The following is a 17,753-nucleotide window of genomic DNA, read 5'->3' as shown; positions in this document are numbered from 1 at the left end:
ATTTACATAATGACTCCATTTTTCCAAGGGTCTCTCAATGGTTTGATATTCCATCCCTGCTCTTTCAAAGTACCTCCACTGCCATCATCCTTTCCATTTTCCTCTTAATTGTTAGCCTATGTAACTTTACCGACCGGCTCTTAAGTTATTTGTATCTGGTTTCAACAGTTTTATTTGCCTTCTTCGACTTTATGAAATTTTGCTTTTTATTTATTTTTGCAATATTTGCACTTCTACCATGCTACACATTTGCTGTTGTGCTTTGCTTTTGCCTTGTAAGACCAGATGGTCACCACAGTCGACAGAGACCAGCTGACAAAGATACAGCCCGCGAGATGCTGGTGTTTGAGGACTGCTGAGGTGGACACTGACATGGCGAGCAGCCTGTTCCTTAGTGACTGTTGTGTTACTGGGACTTTTGCTTCCCTGCGGGCTTCAGACAGTGACCACTGCTTTTGCTTGTAGGTCTGTTTACCTGCTAGACCAGGCAGGGATCTGGGCTTCCTCTGGCTGGCAGCACTTCCATGTTAAATAAATGAAAGAATGGCCCATGTAGAACTCACTCCTTTGTATCTTTTGACTGGAGCTCTTCCAAGTTGTTTAGATCTCTTTGCACCTCTCCTAAGCACAGCTTTGCTCTGGGCTATGCTCCATCCCTTGGCCTTCCTGAAAAGAGCACTATACATTTGGAAAGAGCTAGAGATCTTTTACCTCTAGTGTCGGGGTGGTCTCAAAGGGTCTGTAAATTTTTCCAGCTTGCAGTCTCTTCATGCAGATGTCTGAGGGTGAAGGGGGACGAAGGTGAAAGTGAGAACTCAGTCCCTCAATCCTTTAGATTTTCCAGTTCATTCAAGTAGTAGTTATTAAGGACCTACAGGGTGCTTCTTCAGTGAGGACAAAGGCCAATGAATCACCAGAAGACACCCTCCAGAGTAGGAGCTGCTTTGTGTCATGGGAAGGGCTCCAGAGATGCCTGCTGTTCAGATCACTTTTCTCTTCCCCCAGTGCTGTTCTCTTCTACCTCCATGCCTGTTTCGAAAACCTTCCACTCTTCCCTGTCCCATCCCATCCTACTCCGAGAATGTTGCACAGGTTTCAAGAATTCACTGAAGAATCACTTTCTCCATGAAGCATTGCTCATGCACGCCCACCGCTCCTGTAGCATTGATCCCTCCCAATTCTTATCCCCACATAAGAATTAGCACCCTAGACCCTCCCTGGCTTCACATATTTGCCTCTTTCCATTATCTGGAAAGGATGACAAGACCAAAAGTCTTTTCTCATCACTTCCTGACCCCATGTTAGGAGCAGAAGTTGGCACTGAAATGTCTATTGAAGGAATAAATGAATGATAATTATCTGTGTGCTGCTTTTCTCCCTGACAAGCATAACCTGAAAATTCCTTGAGGTCTTTTTTGCACCATCACCACCAGCAGTTTGCTCCTAGGAGATGCACAGCAGGAATTCAAATGAATGATCTACTTTCTATATGGATATTTTGGCATTGAAGAACAAGTCTGTAGGCTGACAGTAGTGCTTTGTGGAGCCTCTGAAGTTGGCAGTACAATTTAGGTCATAGTAGTGAAGAATCTGCTAGGATGTAGTCTGCAGAAAACAAGTTGCTGAGCTTAAGGAGACCCCCCCCCCCCTAATTATACAGAACAGGAAGGGAGTAGTTGAGTCACCTTGGAACACCCTCCCAGAGATATCCCATGAGGCACTTAAACTGTATGATTTTCCAAGTCCACATTTGCTTCCCACTCTCGGTCTCATTTGCTTAAAATCGAGTATCCATTCAGTAACCCAGAAGGCATGATAAACAGACAGATAAATAGGTAATCACAATTTTTATTCTTAGTATAACATATTATTGGTTAAATTTTGCCTCAAGTACAATACTTGAAAGTAAAAAGTATCCTTTTTCTGTTTTTTTTGTCCACTTCTTAGAGTATAACGAGGCAGAAGTTGGAAGTGGGAAGCAAAGGGCCTTTAAAGCAGACATTTGAGATGAGTTGACTCTAACGCCCCTTCAGTGGCGCCACAAAGCACCCAAACACCTTGTTTAGGCTCCCTGGAGGCTATGTCTTCTCTGAGGACATTTGTCCATCTTGGTTAGTCAGGTGTGGTGAGTAGGAAGCCAGACAGGTGGGTCTGCTTTGGGATAGCTTTCTGTTGTAACAGAGCTTTGCTGACAAAGACCATTGCTCTAATTTTCTAATAAAATGCAGATGGCAACATTCTACATATAGCCGCATAGGGATGCTCTGTTAGAAAAGGACTTACTGTTGATGACTAAATAATGAAAGAGCAGTGATGAATCTGCTTGCTCTGCAGGCTAGAAAAATGGTAAGCTAGAAACTGTTGAAATCATTTACTCAGTAAATGTTTCCTGAGAGCCAGTGGTTTACAAAACCCACAGTAGATGCTTGGCTTATGAGCATGAGTAAGGCAGGACCCTTGGGACCCAGAAGCTCTTGGAAGAGGGGCACATACACTAGCAGACAACTAGAAAACCTGGCATTAGGGGAGAATGGTATGTGAAGAGAGTCTGAGGAAGCTTCAGCAAGATGAGTGCTTTCAAATTGAGCAATGGATGTAGTAAGGAGTGAGAAAGAACTCTCTAGAGGGAGGTCGTAACTGCACATGAAAATGGATGGCGACATGAATGAGCCCCTTGGTGCACAGAAAGCTGGAGCATGGCACCTGATGGGAGTGGTCCCTGACAAAGCTTGCCGTGCATCACATTGAGCCTGCCTGTGGGGTCCCACCTGCCCATCCAACCCACTGTCTGCGCAACCTGTCTTGCATTATCCAGAGATGATCTCATACCTTCAACATTGCAGAGTCTGTTTTAAGAAGATTTGCAACAGAAAATAGACAAGTGGAAACTCTGGGATTATTCTGGAGCTTGGTGGTTTGGGTTTTTTTTTTTTTTTTTTTAATGATGGTGTTAACATGGCCCTCAAGCCAACCAATTAAAGAAAAACCAACTGCACTCTCTCTCCCAGGGACTAAACTGGTAAAATCTGTATGACAGAGAAAATTACTTGAGGAAAGAGAGGTGTTCCTATCTAAGGAAACTCTTTAAATTTGAAAAGCTGGAAGATCATGAAGGCCTTCAGTTCTCATGAAAGCTTTACTATATTAATTTTGAGTGGGCCAGGCATGGAGCTAACTCAGCAAGTACCCACCAACTCTCTTGCCAGATGAAAAATTCTGTTTCTTTTTAAAGGCAGGCACCACAGGCCTTGGGCACTTTTCTGTCTGCTGCTACCCTCAGCCTGTCCTCTTGACCTTATACAGTGGAGTGGCTGATATCTGCCATGAGTGTTTAAGAGGCTCACTGGTCCTCTCCTGCCTGTCTAGAATCAGATACATGGGCTGACAGGAAACAAATCCACACCTTGACCCTACAGCACGTCACTGTGAACACTGCAATCCACTGCCTCATCCTTCAAGTCACTTGGTGCCCTGTTTCCTGCAACACAGGCATTTAAAAAATATTTACTTTTTTTTCTCATGATTTCATACAATACCTATTGGAACCCCCTCTGGATACTAAAGTTCCCCCCACCCCTCTCCTCAGCAGTTCTGAAACATTCTCTCTTTCCATGCAGAGATATCTTACTGATGTCTCTATGTGCCTCTTCCCCAGGGGGTACAATCTCAAGCAGGTTCAAGCCACCACTGGCATTGGTTTTTCATTTTTGCCCAGTACTTGCCTGCCCTTGTTCACATCCTTGTATTTCCAACACAGAACAGATCCTCGTGTGGTTTCTGCTTTATGTCTTCTGTCAAACATCAGCAAACCGTGAAGCAGTGACCTCTTACTCTAAGAATTCTTGACTCAGCTGAAGATTCCCTTCATCTCCCCAGACTGCAGGAGAACACAGAAACGTTGGGGTATCATCTGGCAAGAGCTTTTGGAGTCTGCACCAGCCTCCCCATGCCTGTCTTCTCTCTGTGGCCATTCATTCAGCAGGAGTGTACGAGCTGTGTGTCAGGCACCCGCTGGAGCAGCTCCTCTGTGCTTCAAGCTCCAAGCCATGGCCAGGGCTGGTAACACCTGATGGGGTTCAGCCTTCCAGAACCTTTGTTTGTAACTTTATTTTCAAACATAGCATTAAGCAAATGATTTTGGTATTGTTCTAAGAGAGACCAAGGTAATGTTTGTAGACTAAAATATCTCTGAATTTTCAATGACCTGCGGATTAAATCAGACAAAATATTTGAAATCTGAAGAGATTAGAAAAATACCAGAGTGTGGTTTCCAATTCAGAGTCACTTCCAGCTGCCTTTTTCATGTTAGGTGTTGTAATTTTTATATTTGGTGAATTTATAAGATATTTATAGCCCAGTCTGTGTATCCTACACTAAGAAAAAATTTAAAACTACACATGTGTAATCATTATTAGCGTTATTCATCTAGAGCTATAAGTTTGATACTCAACTTTTGCTGTCTTTATTTAAACACTTGACCTAAAGTGGGTAGAGGGAAGCTGAGTGGTGAGAGCACCTTTGAAACCAGGCCAGGAATTTAAACAAAGCTTGAAAAACCAATATTTTATGTACAGTTGGCAGTTTCTTTCCAGGGAAGTTTTCTCACTGCTGAAATACTCTTTGAAATGTGTTGACTTTCTCCTCTCCCCAGTCCCTCCACCAGGCCGGGTGTTCAGCCTCAGCCTTATCTGCTCACTGTGTTATTCCCTTGCTGTGTTCCAGTCTCCATCTCCTGGCAGTTCCTCACCCCTGGGTGCAGAGTCTTCAAGCACACCCCTCCATCCTAGTGACCCCGCAGAGGCCTCCACAAATAAAGAGGTAGGGTATGTTTTGCTCCAAGAACCATCAGCCCACTCTCTTGTATTCTAATTCTGGTCTATGCTTTCTTTAGCCTCCCCTACAGTTTCTGACCCAATTTACCCCCCAAGAGTAGGGGGGGGTCAAACTTCTAATTTCTCCTCTGTCGGGGAAGTCCGTGATTAAAGCCATGCCAATTGGGTGGCCACTAGCCACGAATCGCTTTTAATTAACAAAATGAAAGATGCACTTCCTCGGTACACTAGCCACGTCATGTGCTCGGTGGCCAGTGGTTACTGGACTGGACTGTATGGAAGATCACCAAGCATTGCCCTCACTGCAGAAAGCTCTATTAGATGCTCTGGACGTTGGTTGCAGGCCCCTGTGTAGCAGCATTCTTCCTCATGGAGCTAAGGGCTCATACTCCATGAGCTCACCATGCTATCTGGTTGAGAGGTGGGTTGATTTCTTAAATGCCCTTTTATTTTAGGCCCCACTGAAGTATCTTTCATGACAAGAGGGCTTGTCTGGGTGTACATAAGGTGATGCCACTTCACAGCTGTTGTCCAAGCAGTGCACCTGGTGAGCGCCCCTTCCTTCTCTAGGATAGCCCTGGCCAGAGAACTTTCGGTGATGATGGAAATGTCACATTGTCCACCATGCAGTCACTGGCCACCTGTGCCAGTCCAATGGAGGAACTGAATTTTTCATCTGCTTCCTTTTTAATTCCCTTCAGTAGCTTGTGTGGCAAGGGGCACTCGACAGTGGAGCCCTGAAGGGCCCTCTTGGATAGTAAATCACACAGTTGCCCTGCTTATGGAAGCTAAACTAAGCCCTGGCAGAGGATAGTTAAGAAGATGCTCCTTACTCACACTTAGGTTCTGGGGCTAGAAAAGGGCAAATGTTTTTTTCCTGAAGGTAGCCACTGCCTTCCTCAGTCCCCCACGGCCCTTTTACACCCAGCTCCTTGCCACCCCCCACCTATTCAGGAATCAGCAGCAGGTAAATGATACTGGCCTGCGGCAGAATCTGTGTGTGGGCTCAGCTCACTCTAAAAATAGATACTGCCTAATCAACACTGAGGATGTGCATTAAAGAGGTAAGCCACATTATAAGTGATTGTCTCTCTTTCCCCTCCTTTCCCTAATAATTCTACATTTAATGCCATGGAAGAAAGCAATCTCCGTTTTAACCTGAGTGGTAGGTCGCTTCTAAGATCTCATTTAAAACTTACCCTTCTGGTATCATTGTACATACATACGTTTGCCATTAAATATTCATGCAGGATAAAAGTATATTTTTTATTATTCTTTTCACATTAAGACAAAGAGATATGAGGAGGCCATCTTTGAGATGATAGCTAGCAACTTGAGAATTTAGAATTGAAATATACTTTGTCCTCCTGTGGTTTTGATCCTCAGATCCTAGGCCACATAGCAGGCGTAATGGGGTCACGGATGCCGTAGGCCCTTCTCCCACACCTTTGCTCTGTACCTTATTCTTAGTACACAGATAGGTGGTGACAAATAGTATCGGGAGCAGCGTGGCAGCCATGGAGATCACACAGTAACAGGAGGCCCCAGGTCTTGAGGATTTGCTGTGTTCAGGCAGTGACCTACACAAATCATAGGAAATATCTTATTTCATCCTTAAGTTAGTTCTGTGTGGTAGGTATTATTGTTCTCATTTGTGAGCTGAGAAAGCTGAGGCTGGGTCACTTACCCTGAGTTTTCAGAACTCTCAACTTGTCAGACCAGGGTTTGAACTCAGAATTCCTGAGGGCCCAGGCTCTCAACAGCAGAATCTGCTATCATTGGGGCAAAACCTGCTGTGTAAACAAGGCAGCTTGCACGTCATTCTTCCATTTTTCAGGACTCCAGACCCTGCACACGACCTATGTGAACACCCCCTCACCCTGAAAATCTCAGAGGTTTTGGCCTTTATCTTCTTGACTGTGGCTTTATTAATTCTTGAATGTTAAGGATCAACTTGATGTTCATCTCTGTCCACATGTGAGAAAACAAAGGGCTAATCAGACATGTCAATATTCAGCACCTGATTATTTATCAGACATGATAATATGCAAGGCAAATTTGTTAGTTTCTCAGTTCCTACAGGAGTTGGCACATGTTTCTGCATATTCTTAGAAATAATGATGAAAATCCTCTTTGTATGTGATAATTAGAGATGCTTTCATTTCACAAAACTCTTTAAAAAAAAAAATTTACTACCCCAGAGACTAAAGTAAATGAGCCAAATCCCCTCTGCATGGCACCAAATAAAATGGAAGCTTTTAGGGCTATAGACTAAAGTAATTGTTTTGTGGCGTCTGCTAAAGTCTGGACAGTTTCCTTGAGATTAGCATTCAGAAAAGTACCCTAATAGCCCCCCAAAAATCTGAATTGGCTCTCTGGCTATACCTGGAGCATAAGTCATTTTGATTAAACAAAGCAAACTCTTTTTACCCCAGGCCCCTTGGTACTGAGGACATGGACAGGAAGATGCTCGGAGACGAATATTTTTTAAATCTTTGGTCATTATGAAGAAGTACCTTCCTTCTGCATACCATAAAATTAAGGATTTTTTTTTCCTTTAAAACAAACAGAATTAGATAGACTAGGCTGATGGCACTCATCGGGCCCTACCTTCTCACTTGGGTAAATAGAAAGTAAAATGAATGTGAGTTCTCTTTCTTTCCATCCACAGAGCTTGGCTTTCCTTTGGTATACATTTTTCCATAAATGCATTAGCAGCTAGTGATCTTTCCTTCCTCATAAGTTTCTTTAAAGGTGATCCTTTCTGAAACAAAAACTCCCCTCTGTGGTGTACGGTGCAGTGAGCACATCTGCAGCAGGTTTATTGCCCTGCCCAGTGTTTTGAGTAGTTAGCGTTTAGTTCTTGCCATTTCTGAAATTGAGTCATAGTCTTAAAACTAGTTTATTTCAACAGCCTCCAATTTTTCACATAATAATTAGCACTATTATCTTTTCAAATGTGCAAGTGTTAACTAATTCATTACCCCTTTGCCCTTCCTATCTCCCAAGTGCAGAGCACTATATGAAGAACAGCGAGATAAAATTACTTCCCAGGACATTGCACCCATCAGGAACAGTGTCTGGCAACAGTTCTAATTGACCTGTTGAACAGCCATGCAGTACTGGATCCCCTCTTTGTAAAATATACAAATTTAAATGATCACTTAACAATCTGGTAGATTCTTAACAGCGAAAATCATTACACTGTCTGAGGATAACGCTCAGCCATGCAAACCCCATTTTTTGCCCTTACTTTTTTTTAAAGGTTTATTTATTTATGCATACAAGAACTAGGGTACAGGCTAGAGGTGTGGGAGGTGAGAGAGCTCACCAGAGACAGAGTGGGGAGCAGAACAGACAGACTGACTGAAATACACTGCTAAGGAGACCAGCAGATGAGACAGGAGAGGTCTGCTGCACTGTGGGTAGCTTCCTGACTGGCCGGGGATAGAACTCGTGCTACAGTAGCTGCGGATTGCTTCATAGGTTGCGTCTTAACCCCTTGTGCCACCAGGGAGGCCCCCACTTTTTTCCCTTTCAAGGGACTCTTGGGTTTACGTTAGCTCTCCAATCCTGATGCTTGCACCTCCCTGCCACTGACATATGAACTATAAATTTTATTAATGACTGAAGCAAAAATGAGTTTCCTATTCTTCTCCCACTCATAGTTAGCTCTAGGACATTGCTTGTGAATGGAGCCAATGGTAAACATTGCCCCTCTAAGAGTTTGCATTTACACTGCCATCTGTTCAGTTTCTAGAAGGTTTAGAACTGACCATGTCAACCTCCAACAGTGCTGCTGGAAGCTCCGCCTTTACTATGAGGTGTTATTTAATGTAAGAAATTCCAGAATTTTTCGTTTAGTCCCTTGATGTGTTCTCATTTTAAGGTAACACACAATAATGACTTTTATAATGGAATTTTTAAAATAAAATAAATCAGTAGGAGATGAAAGGAAAAGATAAAAACTCTGGCAAACAATTGTAGCACAGTGAGAGATCACTGCTGCAAGACCTAAAGTGGAAATAAAATTCTCCAAGGGAATTCTCAATTTCAACCTATGATCATATTGTTCGTACTTTTCCTAATCAGCAGTTTTTCCCTTAGAAACCCAAATTTGTCTTAAGAATGCAAATTGAGTGCTCCTTATTGCTATTGCTACCGCTGATTTTTGGTCTGTAGGAGATTTTAAATTGGCAGACCTCTCTGTAGAATGTAGGGTTTTCAGATATCTAAATATGAACGGGTGGACTTTGGGTAGCCTTTAATAATAAATGCACGTGTTTATTCACAGTTTGCTTTCTCTACCAAAATGTTTGGTAACTGGTTAATATCTGCCATTGGTGATATATTTATTTTTTTATGTTGCATGAATGGTTGTGTTAATGCATTTTTTATTATGCTTTGCCCTGTTTAAAACCTCTTTGTTTTAATTACAGTCAAGAAAAAGCTTGGCTTCATTCCCAACCTATGTTGAAGGTAAGAGCCAAAAAGGAAATACTGAGCTTTGGGTGATTCATGAATCTTTTAGCATTTTGGGTATCTGAAACACTAGGCCTTAACACGATAGAGGGGCAGCAAGGCACAAAGTCAATTATTCAATGTAAACAGTCTTAGACATAGAATCTTAGACTAAAGGAAAATAGCTAGGAACATCCCCAAGCACCTCTCCCTGCCTCTGCTGATTGTGTCCATGAGAACTGAGGCTGGGGGCTAGATTAGTGCAATCAAATTAGATCTGAAACCCAATTCTCTTTACCTCTGGCCCACTACTTCTTGCACCCATCAAGGACCACTCAAGGGTATTTGAACCTTAACTAAGGCAAACCTTAACGAAGTTTATTTGAGGGCGGGGAGAGACAGAGAGACCTTTCCAGTGATTCCCTTCTCTTGCTTGGGTGAGCTAGTAACGTTTATCAAACTCTTCCTCTCTGCCAGGTACTGTTCTAAACAACACTTTCCATGTAATAATTCATTGAATCCTGCCTTGCATATCATGAGATGTGTTTTATCATCATCCTCATATTATGCACAAGAGAACTGAGCTGTCCAGTGAGTAACTTTCTAAAGAGCACGCAGTTGGCACGTAGCCTGACTGTGCGCTGGCAGTCTCACTCTGCTATTCTCCCTGTCACCACACATAGCTGCACCTTCTCCACTGCACAAGGGCACCCAGCTACAAGGCCTACTGGGGCCAAAGTTCAGCCTAAGCCATGCACTCCCACTGGAGGTCAGGCCACACAAATGGAGCTCCAGCTTTTCATGCCCACAAAATCCCCCCCTGGCTAGGGGCACAGACCCTTTGTCAAAGATGATGGCAGATGCTATTTCTGGTAGAGTGGATCGTCATTTCCTTGCAGGAGGATTTTGTCAGGGCCAAGATATGCCCAAAAATCACTTAGAGGTCCTGTCTGACCTGTAGATCCTGGGAACCATCTTGGTATTTTTCACTGCTGGGAATGAGCTCCTGGGAGTCACTAGCCTCTGTTGACCCTCGGACCTGAAACCCAGAAAAAGGCTTTGTAGTTCTAGTTCAGTTATTCAAGTTTCTTCTTGAGTAATCTACAAATCCTTTACATCATGTTTGCAAAGCTCAAAATTCCATGATAGTACCTTGGGGGTTTTCAGAAGTTTGGAAACTCCATTCTCCTATCTGTTCCTCCAGGCCTAGAGATTTCAAACCAGCATGAGCGGGAGGGTGAGGAGGCTGTGTGCCTCTTGACTGACAGAACTATGCAAAGGTGTCACTGAAGGGGAAGACATGTCCCAAAATGCCAAAATGGAGCCTACAGTTCTTGACTTAGAACAGTTATAATGTTAATTATTTTTAACTCTAAAAAAATATACTAACACTGAGCCTACAGGGAACTCTCAAAATTAGAGCTTTTTTTCCCCTCTTGGAATCTATTATGACAGTGACATTTGGTTATAATCAATTTCCCTGAAAGATATAATTGGCATAAGGTTATATCTCAAATGCATAACTTGTTTAGTGTCAGCATTGCTGTCTCTTAGTGGCTGACATTTATACGGTCACTGAATTATTATTTGGATTGCTCTTAAATATGTCCCCATATTCACACTTATGTGACAAAAACTGAATGGGACATGCCCATGTGGTATTGAAAGTCCGTAGAGAAGCTGCTTGATTTTTCTTTTACTTTAACATTCATTACTTTCACAAAATAGGTGGAGTTTTTTTTCAAGTCACCTCCAAATGGTATCTTTTTCTCACTATCTAATTGTCAAAAATGATGATAAATTACTATAAATCCATTGCAGAAGTTTGTAATAGAGGACTGATCATCTTTTACCTTTTACAAAATATAGTGTTGGTCCAAACTTGTCCATACATTACTTTAATCAAACTAGTGCTTTCCCCTCCTCCCCTCCCCCCACGCTAAACTGTATACCTTCTGACATCTTCAAACATTTCAGGCTGGGAAACATGTGACTGTTGAAAAAAAATGTAAATCACGGGCATAAGGAGGCAGGTGAGGCCATGTGCCTCTCACAGCGTTGTCCAGAGGCCTTTCTTTTAAAGGTGGAGAATAAGACAAATGAGAGGCTTCTTTATATCACTGCTGCACAGATGCTTTCTGAAAGCCTGGCCTAAATCACTGTTAATTTCTTTGTCTTAACTGCCACCTTGGCTTTAGAAAAATGAATAAATAAGCTACTTATCAGGGGCCATGATAAGCAACTGTTTAGGCTCAAGATGAGCTTGATAACTAAAGATAAAAATAAAAACCATTTCAGATTGGTTCCACCAAAGGAAAAAGCAAATTGATTCCATTTCAAGTTATCTAAGACCCTGGGGTTTTAACAGTGGATTAAAAGGTATATTTTAGTCTCCCCAAGTATGGCAGTCAAGTCAAAGAAAATACATGTATGTTCTTATTGCAGAATTAAAATGCTCTTCTTAATGCATCCATCGTGAAGTCCCAGACATGCTTTAATTTCAGTTAGGTTTACAGGTGTTTATGGTTAGAATCCTTTCAAATATTGAAAACTAAAGTTGGGTTTAAAAGACTGATCACTGAGAGTAGCTAATGCTGATTTTCCTTGGATTGATCCGTGTAGGGACGCAGGCTGGTTGGTGGCATGAGACCACAATTTTAGGGTAATGTTATCTGTCTAGCAGAATTGGGGTCAGAGGCCACTATAGGAATTTAAACATTCTGAAACATCCTATTTTCTAATTTATAAAATGTATTTCTCCCTTTATGGATAAAATGGAAGGGGGAGGGGAAAAGGGATGGCAAGTAAAAGAGCTGCTCCACAGTGAGGCATTCTAGTAAGACAGACTCCTCTCATCTATTTGATGCTCTCTGGGCGACAGATGCTGACTGGCACTATAAGGTAGCTAGAGATGAACATGGTCCTTGTCCCCAAAGAGCTCACAGTCTAACAGGAGGGAGGACATTCTTTGTCATCGAATCTATGTTTCATATTTAAATAAACCTTTGCATTGTTTCTCACAGTAAAGTGTGAAGTGATTAAGAATTGCTCCTTCTGTTTGAAAATGAGGGGCAAGTGAAGGCAGACACAGGGATGCCCAAGACAAGCAAGTAGACCTGAAGTCACCTCCTCGGGGGTCCCCAGAACTGGCCCACCTGTGAGGTGGGGGAGACATGTGCCATTGCGGGTCCCATCCTGGGGTGACTTCACTTACCGCAGTGGCTCTGTGTGTTGCAGTTCCTGGACCCTGTGACCCTGAAGACTTGATTGATGGAATCATTTTTGCTGCCAATTACCTTGGCTCCACCCAGCTGCTCTCGGACAAAACTCCCTCCAAAAACGTGCGCATGATGCAAGCCCAGGAGGCGGTGAGCAGGATCAAGGTGAGAGGGCGCTGTGTGCTCTGAGAAGGGAGGCTGGCAGTGCAGGCACCAGAGCCGTCTGTAGCCCTCACCCCGCACCTCACATATCTAGTCCCAAGCTTAGAGGAGAGTGGATTGGGGTGACACTGAGGGCACTGCTTATATATTATGACCTGCTAGTGGTTTTAAAAAGATTTTTAAAGAGAAAAGGTTTTAAAGAGAAAAGATTTCCAAAGTGTACTGGAGTCTTGTTATACAAATACGATTTATCTTGGTTGTTCTTAATGGCTAGTTTTAAGAAAAAGTACAGACGATCAAACACATTGAAAAGCTGATATGATGAGGAAAAATAGGTGTGGAGCACTTTGTTCCAGTATGAGATGTGTGTCAATGTGTTTGCACTGACAGCTGGAGATCAGCACCTTACACATGTGTGTTACTGTGTGGTTCAAACTAGTCTCCTTGCTTTGAACCTGTTGATTCTGCCCACGCTAGACCCAGTTGGCTTACTTCAAGTGAAACAAATCTCTTGATCAGACCTAACCTGGCTAGCTCGACCAAGTCAGTGCAGAGCTAACCTGGCTTAGGCTAGTTTGGGCCAGTCAGAACCTGTTGAAATCTGTTTTATCATGATGTAGAAGGAGTGAACCTGTTTTGTCTAGTTTATACTTCCAACTAGTTTGAACCAGCCAGAACCTGTTTGATTCCATGGACATGCAGAACTCTGGAATAACACAATGCCAGTATCAACTAGAATCGTAGGCAAAGCCAGGATACAGGGACACTGAGGGTTAGCCCACCATTCTGTTGCCATTAGATGCCACCACACCCAGAACCACCAGGCAGCCATACTGGAGCACGAGGCCATTTCCACCTGGGACAAGGAAAGAAAGCATCACTGTTGAACCCCAGACCCGGTATTCCAGCAAGTTGGGATAGGTTAGGACATGCTGGAAGTGGTTTTCTCTAGTTTCAGTTGATCAAAATTCATTCCTTCCTCAAGCAACCATTCTTTTTTGCATCTTCTCGCTCACACCTTCCCAAGTTGTGTGTTCCCATCCTGGTGTCTGTGGCAACATGGAATGAGAAAGAAGCCCAAGTAGAAATCCAAAATCTCTGTGTTTCTTGAGCACCGGTGTGTGCAAGGTTGTGCAAGGTCATTAGTGGAAGGGAAAATAGCAATTTGTAATGTGAGGCACTCACCTTTGCACTCAGCAGTCCAAATGAGAAATGAATGAAATCAGCCATTGCACATGCATGGAGTGCCTGGGTAGGAGAGAAGTATGTGGGATACTGAGCGCCTTAGGAGGGCAGGGAGGCCTGGAGGGGTGAGATGACAGAGAAGAGCAGGAGGAGTGGGGAGCAGAGATTCACAGAGGTTGTGCAGGGCAAAGGTGGTGCTGCTGGTCCCAGGTTATCCAATGACCCAGATTCTGCCATGTTGTGGATGTTACGGTCATAGATCCACTGGTCCCATAATGCCAGTATTAACTAGAATCATAAGCAAAGCCAGGACTGCAGGGACACGGAGGGTTAGCCTACCATTCAGTTGCCATTAGGCACCCCCTCCACCAGTCATCCTGCAGTTGCCCTGTGCTGTGTGAATGTCCTGGCCCTTCTCCTCATCATGTTGTTCTCCGTAGCTCCTGCCACCAAGGCCTCCAGGAGTCACTGCTGCTCTTAGGCAGCCTCTGCCTTGGAAGAGGCTCTCCCCTCCCCAGCTCAGCCCTGGCCCTTCCCATAACTACCCATCATAGCACAGTGAGCGCACGTGCAACTTTAATTGCTATCACTGACATTTCAGAAATTAGCTTGTATAAGCTAGAGAGCAATTTACAGCTGCATTAAGGGGGGCTGCTACCACAGCACCCATAGGCCAGGGTGATGTATCTACCGGAGTCTTCCAGGTTCAGGGATCATCCCCCACCTCATCCAGGATATACAAAACTGTCGGTGCCTCAGAGGCCCTGCAGCCACCAGGTTCCCTTTATTAGTGTTCATGCCTTCTCCCAAAATCAGCCTCCCTGGGATGATTGATAGTAGGAAGGTCCACTTCCTGCAAGGAAAGTGCCAGTGCCTCTGCACTGAGAAGCTAACAGCACAGCTCCATGAAAACATCTCAACCTGATCTTCTGGGCCTTTCAGACTCAATAATGTCAGTAGTAGAATGTCCAGTGTCTGTGGAGCTGCCTGCCCAAGTGTGTCCTGGCCTCTTCCCTGCTCCCCTCCCTTTATCATAAAGAAGTGACATCAGTGCTCTCACACCTCTGCTCCATCTGCTTAATTTAGGCTCCCCCTGGCCCAGCACTGGAAGCAGGAACACACCAACTTTGTGAGAGAACAAGCTGCTTTCAGGCACTGGCCTGCCCTATTTCACACAGAGCAGAGAACTGTAAAAACAAAGTCCCCAGGGACATAGTTTTGACTCCACAAAGTCTCACAGTTACCAAATGGCGGCATGTTTTGTTAAATTAACATTTGTTTAGTAGAGGCCAGGGTGCCAGAGGGTGAACAGAAGAGCTCAAGAGAAATCAAGCAGGAGACGTTTTATTACTCAGAGTCCCTGGAGGAAGGTACCCAGCACACCTGGAAGGGCCATGTGGGGAAGCTGTGGGAGGGTGCAGGTAGAGAGAGCCAGGCCCGGGGACATGTGCCTTTGTTAGGGTCATGGGTGGAGGGCTCTGGGATTCCTGACTAAGGTCACTTGGCTCAATTCCAACCACGGAGTATGGGATTTTGGTGAACTCCAGTGGGTCTTAGCTGAGGGGCTGAGGGATGGGCAGTGGGAGTGAGAGGTGGGACAGACTGCTGGTCACAGGGCTTTGAGGGAGTCCTATCAGGAACTCACATTTGCTGGTGCCTCGGTGGGCTGCCGTCTCTGTCTGGGGCACATTCTGGGGCTAGTGTCAGTCTGAGGTCAGTGCAGGCTGCTTAGCCAAACAAAACAGATGCTCAGGCCATGGTGCCGTGGAGCAGCTCAGGCAAACCTTTTCCCCCCGCCACTGGACTTAGTTTCCCAAATTAGTGATGCTATTAGATTGATGGTGGAGCAAGGACCTGGTGTGTTTTGCTAACTCCAGGGACTGCTTCTAAAAGCGGTGTTCAGAAATGTGTAGGGAGCCGTTTTGGTTGCTGTGGCGTCTGGGGCACTGTTACTGGCAGCAGGCCAGAGTCAGGTATGCTGGCTGCCCTATATTGTCCAGGATGGGCCATAGGACAAAGATTTATTTCTACCAAAATACCTATGTGTCCTCCCCAAGCCCCTCAAGGAGAGCTACCAGGGCCCATGCAGATGAATCTTCCAGAGCAGAGCAACAGTCCACCCCTAAAGGAACCCTGAGACAGAAAACTGCATGCTGCTTTAAGGTTAGCATTTCCTAGGTTCTGTAGTCAAGGTTGCAAATACGTTAAGGCTTGGGTTTCACTTGGAGGAACTTGCTTATTGGTCTCCTGACTGGTAGCCCTTGACTCCTGCAGGCAGAGTTTCTGTGTCCTTCCACTGCCTTGACATGTCTGTAAAACTCAGTGACCTTGAGAGTTGTGCCAATGTGAAGCTTCAGAGCAGACCACATTGCCCCAGTACCAGCACTCACCCAATGCCAAGTGTACTGGGAACTAGATCTTATGTGCATCGTGGTGTCTAAGAGTGTTGTTTCCCTTTTTAAAGTCCAGTTCCCTATAAGAAACCAGAAGTTTATTTTGAAGCTTCAAAGGGTGGGTATTAACAAGATCCACAAATCATTTGAGCAAAAAGATTGCCTAGCGTTGTCGATCAGAATAAGATAGTCTGTCTGATTATAAATCCATTCTAGGCCTACTTAGAGAAAAATAGCCATCTGGAAAACATATATTTATTTTTACAGCACATTACTCTAGTGTGAGGACTTCATTATAGGCGGTAAGATTAAATGGTTACATTTCATTTATAGATATCATTTATAACGTGCTTCTGTGCATCTGAAAGAACTGTTGTCTGTCATTAGATATTTTCTGCCTCATGTTCCTTTTACATCCATTTAAATGCCCATCAGATTGTTTGACTTTATAACTAGCCTGATGCTTTTTCAAATTCTAAGTAGAGACGGCTGTGTTCAGAAAACTTGATTTATTTCTGCACTCCTAGAAAGTTAGTGGGCAGGTAGCATGCTAGGGACTTCATCGCCTACAGAGGAAACCTGGGGCCCAGAGGATTTCTGAAGAGCCCCTGGGTGGTCCTGGATGTGTGTACCCGGTGCCCACCTAGCAGGCCTCCCTTCTCTCAGGGAGGTGGAGCCAGGCTTTTTCCTATAGATGCTCTGTCAGGAATGAGTTATTCTAGGCAGAGCAGAGTGAGGCTACAGATTTTATACTGTCCCTCCAGGAAGGATGGGGGAAGAAAAGCTCTGGATTTATGTGGAAATCTCTAGCAATATTCTGTCCACAGCTGATTGGTAATTTCTGATTCATGCTCACACCTAAACAATGGCAGAGTAGCTTCCTCCTTTGTTTTCAGATTTCCTCCTCTGCTCCCTCCCATGGGGAGCCCACTAAGCACCCCCTCTCTTTCCCCTACCTGTGTTGTTTGTTTGACCCACACGCAGGTGGGGCCCGCCTCACTGAGAATCCTGCCTCCAGGTCAGTCCGAATGTTTGTGGTGCCTGGTCTCTGAGCAAACACTGAGCGGGAAGCAGGGTGTTCCCTCTCCAGACAGCCTTGAATTCTGTTCCGTGCCTCTGTCCTGGTCTCTGTCCCTCCAGAGCACCAGCTGTGTACTAGACTGAATAGTATTTGCTGGATTTATACTTGGAATTTTCAGCATTACTATTTTCTTAATTTAACATGGAATGTACGTACACATTTATTTGCTAAAGGAGTAGAGAATTTAGAGTTGAAATTTCACTACATGTCTCCTTGAGAAGAAAACAAAGGAATTTAGCTCAGAAAGCCCACTGTTCCTGTGCACACCCTGGGACAGACATAATTGTAGGAGATAAAAACTAACCACAACCCAGTCCTTGCTGCTAAGAACCATGCAGTCTGATAAGGGAGTTTAGGTAACAGTGATATATGAGGATAGGCCCATTTCTGAGGAACAGGAAATTAAGAGACTTTTTTCCAT

The 17,753-nt window shown here is 44.2% G+C and overlaps 1 protein-coding gene across 2 annotated transcripts in view; it reads left to right on the top strand.

The window, feature by feature from the left end:
* Positions 1-17,753, top strand: part of APBA1 (amyloid beta precursor protein binding family A member 1) — a 201,525-nt gene that overhangs the window by 156,537 nt on the left and 27,235 nt on the right. For both annotated transcript variants that reach the window (XM_037495037.2, XM_054689746.1), the window contains 3 exons: positions 4,723-4,818; positions 9,272-9,311; positions 12,531-12,676. In XM_037495037.2, the coding sequence (XP_037350934.1) occupies positions 4,723-4,818; positions 9,272-9,311; positions 12,531-12,676 (282 nt within the window). The remainder of the gene's footprint in view (positions 1-4,722; positions 4,819-9,271; positions 9,312-12,530; positions 12,677-17,753) is intronic.

The sequence above is a fragment of the Talpa occidentalis genome, unplaced genomic scaffold, assembly GCF_014898055.3.
Source record: "Talpa occidentalis isolate TD23 unplaced genomic scaffold, MPIMG_talOcc4v2.1 talOcc4.7, whole genome shotgun sequence".
Lineage (NCBI taxonomy): Eukaryota > Metazoa > Chordata > Mammalia > Eulipotyphla > Talpidae > Talpa > Talpa occidentalis.
Note: the sequence above shows the minus strand (reverse complement) of the source record. Positions and strands in the feature narration are given on the sequence as shown.